The 7,552-nt window shown below is 40.7% G+C and overlaps 1 protein-coding gene across 5 annotated transcripts in view; it reads right to left on the bottom strand.

The window, feature by feature from the left end:
* Positions 1-607: 607 nt before the first annotated feature.
* Positions 608-7,552, bottom strand: part of ITSN2 (intersectin 2) — a 138,785-nt gene continuing 131,840 nt past the window's right edge. For all 5 annotated transcript variants that reach the window (XM_089777028.1, XM_089777030.1, XM_089777031.1 and 2 more), the window contains 4 exons: positions 5,473-5,555; positions 5,096-5,179; positions 4,461-4,634; positions 608-2,098 (listed from right to left, as the gene is read on the bottom strand). In XM_089777028.1, coding sequence (XP_089633154.1) covers positions 1,941-2,098; positions 4,461-4,634; positions 5,096-5,179; positions 5,473-5,555 — 499 coding nt within the window. In that variant the 3' untranslated portion in view covers positions 608-1,940. The remainder of the gene's footprint in view (positions 2,099-4,460; positions 4,635-5,095; positions 5,180-5,472; positions 5,556-7,552) is intronic.

Genomic DNA, 7,552 nt, shown 5'->3' with positions numbered 1-7,552 from the left:
CTGGATTTTGTTTTTTAGTAGAATGATGCACATTGAGAATCTCAAAAACAAATCGTCAATATCTGAATAATTTGCTCTGGCCAGTTTGGTGAGGGATAGGTAAGTGTTGCTTCTGTAGTAATTCAACAGCGTTCTCAAACAACAGTTGGAGCTGGTATTTACTTCACTGTTAAAACTTTGTAAATTAAAATAAAGGTACAGGCCTCTGTTAGTATAAAATAAAGTTTGCTCAGTAATATCATGACATAGTTGAAAGCTTGCTGGAGACTTACAAGGTGCACAAACAGAGATGCTGTTTAGCAACAAATGGTCATAGAAAGACTGAGTTACCCCCACTTGGAATGGAAACAGAAGGCCCACATTCCTGGAAGACCAATACTTACCATTCTCTCCATTCAAACTTCTGCCACATTTCTACAAATTAAATAGTTTCAATACCTTTAAAATATTTGGCCATTATCTCTGACTCACAAGTGTTAGGCTGCTATTAAACACAAAGTGCAAAGCTTTAGCAGTCACACCTTATTTTCTCATAGCAAAATGCTGCCCCCGAAGATGTATAAAACAAATATGATTCTTGTCAAGCAGTTAGACAATCTCTCAAAAGTGCCAAGATTATTTTTTTATTTCAGACTAGAAATATTGAACCACAGAAAACTGTTAAAAGTAACAGAGGATCTGCGTTAAGCCCATTAAAGAAAGGGCATTCAGGCTGGTCATCAGTTTGAAACTTTGTTAGGCATTATTAGGTATTGTAGCACCTGTGGGATACAAATTCACTCATTGTCTGGAACTGAATGCAATGCTTAAATGTCCACAAGGCAAATTAAGGATGCAATAACATGTTTACTATTTGTCAAACACTGAAAGACAAACGTGCTTTTACCATTCCTGGTTTTCATATGAGGAAGAATATTTTGCTTTCAACAAATTTCAGTTCTACCAAACCCTACTGGATGAGCAGTTCCCATATCACACAAAATTTAAATTTTAATAGCCTTTCCTTAAATTTAGTCCTTGTAAGTTACTTCCCATTATTTCCCATTCACCTGTACAATAAAATATATTTAAAAAAATCAATATGCATCTCTAAATATATGTAGACAAATTACATTAATAAACTTATATTTTTCACTCTGTATATACATGTTGGCAATGACAAAGCATAAAGATGCACATCCCACGGAGATCTGCAAAACCAAGTAATTTTACACAAATAATTTAGGAAAATTAAAAGTTAAAAAATATTCTTCCATGCTATTGTAGATCACAGTATTGAAAATAAATCATTTTGATACTCTTTTTAACCACATTGTCTCTGCCAGAAATGATTAATACAACCAAACCAGAAACAAAAATCAAGTTGCAATTTCTTATTCAGTGCAGAACTGTGTCAAGTAAAGAACCACACTTGATTATATTTTTAAAAAGGGAACATACAGCATTTTAGAGCCTCCTCAAGTGCAAAAGCTTCAGCATTTACTTCCTATAATTAACACCCTGAGAAGGGACTATTCCAGTGTATATCACTTTTCATATGGAATGATTTTAGCATTGAACTAAACCATTCTTCAATATATAGATTAGACTAAGTGGTAACATTATACATACATACATTTTGATGCCAAAATATATAATACTTTTAATGGCCCTGAAAACGGAAACATTGGCATCTGAACTCAACAATTTAATATTAATCAATAAAAAGGCACTGAACTACAGTATATTACATACAGTAAATTTTGCATTTGCATAGATCACCAGCAACTTAGGATGCAGCAAAGAAATCATATGTAACGTACAATTAGGAGTGACCATGCAATAAGAATTCTTGCTCAGTAAGTGGTGTGGAACGATGTAGTCTATAAAATGCTTTCAGCTCTGGTGAAGGTGGCCAAGCTGTCAGCTTTGTCTGTCCTTTGTAAAATAAAAATGTTTTCTTAGAGGAGTGTTTTCTGGTCAAAGAGCTGCAGATCAAAGCGGACCCAAATCTCACCAGTTGGAACTTCATGCAGCAGTAAACGTTTAGTTGTTGGTCCCTTACTCTCCTGCTCTGTTCTGATTTTTGCTACTGGAACTTCAGTGCGACCCAAGAAATCTGTTGAACAAACGTAAGTGAACAGCATTAGCTATACATCTTAGATTAGAAAACCTGAGCAAACAAGACAAAGCACTAGCATTTAGAATGGTTCAAAAGATCTATGTAATATGAGGAGAAATGGACACCTATCACAGATGTCAGAACTGAGAAGGACCTTTTGGATCATCACCTGATGTTCAAGATCTGCAAGAGTTTCTCAAAGTATTAGTGGACTTTCTTTGGAATTCCTTAGCCATGACTACTTCCCGTAGCAGACTAGGTTAGTTTAGATTACCCTGTGTTCTGGGAGTCCCTAAGCCTGTGACTTCCAGAAGTTGGGACTAGCCAACAGAGCATGAATCACTTGATAATTGGCCTGTTCTGTTCATTCCTTCTGTTCATTCCCTTTGATGTATCTGGCACTGACCACTGTAGGAGACAGGATATTGGGCTAGCTGGACCCAGTATGGCCATTCAGACATTCTCATGTTAGGCAATTCAGTTGTTCCCATTGCTGTTCATTTGTTTGTAATGTACATCTGGAATTTGTATAGGTGTAGTAACTTCCAGTAACAAGAAGTGAGAGAATCATTCTAAACAATAACACCGTAGCAAGCATGAGTGCTCCTTCTCCAATCTTTACTTCTTTACTCCCTGATTCAGACCTGTCCTGGCCTTCCTCCTGGACAAGTCAGCAGGCTATATTCATCCTGCACAACTTAGAAGACCAAAGGGCCTTGTTGATAGATAAAGTTCTAAAAGTACAGCATTAAAAATGTCAATAATACTTTGCTCTTATATCTTTGATCCAAGGATCTCAAATGCTTCACAAACATCAGTTCACAGAATCATAGAATACTAGGACTGGAAGGGACCTCGAGAGGTCATCGAGTCCAGTCCCCTGCCCTCATGGCAGGACCAAATACAGTCTAGACCATCTCTGATAGACATTTATGTAACCTACTCTTAAATATCTCCAGAGATGGGGATTCCACAACCTCCCTGGGCAATTTATTCCAGTGTTTGACCACTCTAACAGTTAGGAACTTTTTCCTAATGTCCAACCTAAACCTTCCTTGCTGCAGTTTAAGCCCATTGCTTCTTGTTCTATCCTCAGAGGCCAAGATGAACAAGTTTTCTCCCTCCTCCTTATGACACCCTTTTAGATACCTGAAAATGGCTATCATGTCCCCCCTCAGTCTTCTCTTTTCTAAACTAAACAAACCCAATTCTTTCAGCCTTCCTTCATAGGTCATGTTCTCTAGACCTTTAATCATTCTTGTTGCTCTTCTCTGGACCCTCTCCAATTTCTCCACATCTTTCTTGAAATGCGGTACCCAGAACTGGACACAGTACTCCAACTGAGGCCTAACCAGTGCAGAGTAGAGCGGAAGAATGACTTCTTGTGTCTTGCTCACAACACACGTGTTAATACATCCCAGAATCATGTTTACTTTTTTTTGCACCAGCATCTCACTGCTGACTCATATTCAGCTTGTGGTGCACTATAACCCCTAGATCACTTTCTGCTGTAACCGTTCTTAGACAGTCGCTTCCCATTCTGTAAGTGTGAAATTGATTGTTCCTTCCTAAGTGGAGCACTTTACATTTGTCTTTATTAAACTTCATCCTGTTTACCTCTGACCATTTCTCTAATTTCATATCTGATATCATCCCTTTCCAAAACAAAATATTCTCATCTTATACATGGAGACACACAGAAAGGTGCCAGGAAGAAAACCAAGGAGTTTAACTGTCTGAACTCAGCCACTTTTAATTAGATTTATATATTTTATTCTCTCCAGCACGAATAATAGTTCCAAATAACAGTCCTACTCGAGCGTTTAAAAGGATACAGTGTTCAATGTAGGAATCTTTTGCCTACCAACAGAGTACACAGTTGTACAGTGTGTATAAAAGTATGGTTCTACCTAAAAAAAAATAACTAAAAATGGCATTGGGAGGTCCCCCGTTTATTGTGAGTTAATGGTTTTCATAACGTGCTCAGCTTATATAACCCACTGCCAGCCTTGCCTGTGGAACCTGGGATTTGAGACTTAAACTGGATTCTCTCTCACGCATCCAACCAGCAATGAATGGAACACATTCTGTGCTCAAGTGACACCTTTTCTTGCAGGGGTTAGACAGGTGGAAAAAAAAAAACCCAGTTCTGTTGCTGATGGAGGAGATTGAATAGAATCTAGCTTGATTGCCCAGAACTGTTAGCTCTGCAGGGCTAATATATCTGTTGAGTAAATTGTGTCTTTTTCTCAGAGTGGAACCACACTTTAAGCCCTTCTGGCAATTTGGGAGGAAAACATGCAGCACAATCAAAATGATCAAAAAATTCTCCATGTCTGGAAAAAATGTTTATACCTACCATCAGGTGAGAACTGATCCCGGTCAAACATGGTGATACACAGCACATCCTGATAAAGGTCCTTAATGAAGAACTGACAGTTGAAGTTCCACTTCGGGTTCAAAGTGTCCTGCAGTGTCCTGGTTGTATAGCTCTGTGACCCCATGCTGATTTCACAATACGGATTGCTTTTCCCTAAGCACAGAACAAACGGTGAAATGCTTTTCCCTAAGCACAGAACAAACGGTGAAATGCTTTTCCCTAAGCAGATCTAGCACTGAAGAGTCTTTATTAATAGGAATACACAAAAGAGCCAGACCACAGCCAAGGCTCTGCTCAGGTGTCACTTGTTCATCTTATTCTTCAAAGTAAGTCTTCCTCAGAGGCTGGATTTACTAAATGTACAGCCCAATACAAAAACCTCTCTCCTATTGTGACTACTGTTTGAAGGTGCATACAGGACTCCCATCCCAAAAACTTGGGCTAGGCAACATCTATTCACTAGTACAGCCGAGAGACATTACCTCACTGCATCCCTGAGGGCCACCTGCAGGTTAATTCCTTCAGAGGCTGTCACTGAAATCTGCACTTTTTCCTGACTCGGTGAACTCTTAACCCTCTTTGAATGTACTAGCCTTCCATCCCTAAATTATTACCATTAGGTCTACAAGCTTTCAGCTCTGTGGCTTCAATCACATGTACCATCAAGCGTCCTATTCCTGAGCTCTTCTGTGAGCGTGCTGGAAAAGAAAATCAGAATTAACAAACAACTAGATGATACAAATAAAACTGGCAACAATATTACCTTAGTTTGCCCCATTTGGAACAGTTAATATGTAGACACCCTGATTAATACACAAGTTACACACTCAACCGTGCAATAGCACCTACACTCTCAGTGGAATGTTAATCATTTAGAAGAGGGAGATTAGCTCAACCATCTTGGAAGCTGCTTCCTCAAGAGAACACTCTGAAATCCCTCTAGGAACATGCAAGCCCTGCATCCTTTCAGGTCAACACCCACATTTTGTACCTTGATAAGCTTTTTCCCGTTTCTTCTTCTCGGTTTCGATATACTGCTCTGATGCTCCTTTGATCTTTTGGACCCAGGCCGTCCTGTGAAAATTAATCCCTTCAGAGTCACTTTAGAGCCATGAATCTTTCCGTTATTCCAGGAACACTTAATAAAACTTACTGCCTCTAACTGAAGTTACATTTTTTGTTCCCTTCTTTTGAGTTAACCTGATCTTAGGTATCCTTGATCAGGAGGGTCCCAACATCATCTATTCATTTGATGTAAAATTATGGATCACTGTAAAGGTATACACCCAGGAACAAAGACTGTAGCCTATACTTAGAGTTGCTGCTCTATCCTGGGAAGCAGCAACTCTGAAAATGACATGGGAGTTATAGTGGATAATCAACTGAACATGATACCCTACTGTGACACTATAGCCAAAAAATCTAATGTGATTCTGGGATGCATAAATAGGGGACAGTCAAGCAGAAGTAGAAAGAAGAAATGCTGCTGCTGGAATAGTGGTACTAACAATTCAAGAAAGATATTGATAAACCGGAGAGGGTTTAGAGAAGAGCCATGAGAATGATTAGGGACTGGGAAACCTGCTTTATAGTGATATATCAATTCAGCTGAGCTCTTGGAGTCTATCCAAGTGAAGGTTAAGATAAGCCCCCACCTTATGGGCTTTGTGAAGGTGCCTTTGTGGCCATCTCTGTAGTGTGAGAACCTATCAAAAGCTTGGCCCATTGCCCCCATCATGGGAAATCATCAGAAAAATGGTCTCTTGTCTACCTGACCCAGTCCAGAGCAGCCATACCAGCCTCCTTCTTAGCTGGTATGTGGGACGAATAGAGATCAGTGGGGTGAACCTTACGGAGATTGAAATTTTTGCAATCAGTTTTAGAGAGAAAAACATTTGTAGTGTAATTTAAACCTTTTCCAGAGGGTGACTCAGTTTAATACAGTATGTTGGTCTAGACAAAGAGAAGCCTGTGCTAATTATGTATCAGGAAAAATATATGACCTAAAAATTAGGCTGGCACATGTGAGTAGCCAATACGTAGGATATTACACCCAAAACCACTAGGTTAAAAGAAAACCATTACTCTCCTTCTTGCAACTGTTGTTCTTCAAGATGTGTTGCTCAGGTTAATTCCAATGAGGTGTGCTGCATCGGGTGTACAGCAGCCAAAAATGTTTTCCTCTAGCAGTATTCATTGGGTTGATTCAGGCACTGCTGGGGCATGCCTTCACGACACTGAATAAAGGGCCAAGTCTAAAATCCTCTCCCCAGGTCCTTGTTGCTGGACACTCTGACAGAGGGGTTGGAGAGTGGGTATTGGGCTGGATATGCACAAACCATTTTAAAGAAAAAATGGTTACTTACCTTTGTTACTGTTGTTCTTCGAGATGTGCTACTCGTGTCCATTCCATGTAGGTGTGCATGCACTGTGTGCATCCATTGTTGGATACATCTGTCACCAACCGAAGGACTGGAAGTGGCCTGGAGAACAGGACTCTGGCGCAGACCACCTCCTCCTGGGTCCACCAGTCCAGGGAGAGAAGGACAACGGGGGAACTGTCACCACCTTATCCCATGAGTGGAAGGACTGGGTGTAGGCCTATGCCAACCACAACTGCAGTGGGCGCATGCAAAGCCTAGCATGCTGAATCACATAAATACAGATGGCCATAAACCCCAGGAGGCGCTTGTAGTTGCTGGCTGTGGTCTTCGGAAACGCCTGCCTGACCATGATGGCTTCTCTGATAATCAGAAAATGGTATGTGGGTAAGGAAGCTGTGGCTGACATAGAATCCAGATGGGTGCCCACGAACTCTATAACCTGGGTGGAGGCCAGGGTAGACTTGGCTACTTTCAGGAGGAGGCCCAGTTCCAGGAAAAGGTTCCACTCCAAGGCAATACGGGCCAGCACCTGGTCTGAGGAAACACCGGACACCACACTTTCTCAGGGCAGCGGCGACTACGGCCGTACATTCTGTAAAAGTCGAGGGGCCATAAAAAGGCCAAAGGGAAGGGCCGTAAGCTGATAACGGTCCTGGCCAACTGTGATGCTGAGGGGAAGGCAGCGGA

This window comes from Pelodiscus sinensis, chromosome 3 (genome assembly GCF_052426305.1).
Source record: "Pelodiscus sinensis isolate ZL-2025 chromosome 3, ASM5242630v1, whole genome shotgun sequence".
Classification (NCBI taxonomy): Eukaryota; Metazoa; Chordata; order Testudines; family Trionychidae; genus Pelodiscus; species Pelodiscus sinensis.
The sequence above is the reverse complement of the archived record's forward strand: the minus strand, read 5'-3'. Positions and strand labels throughout refer to the sequence as shown.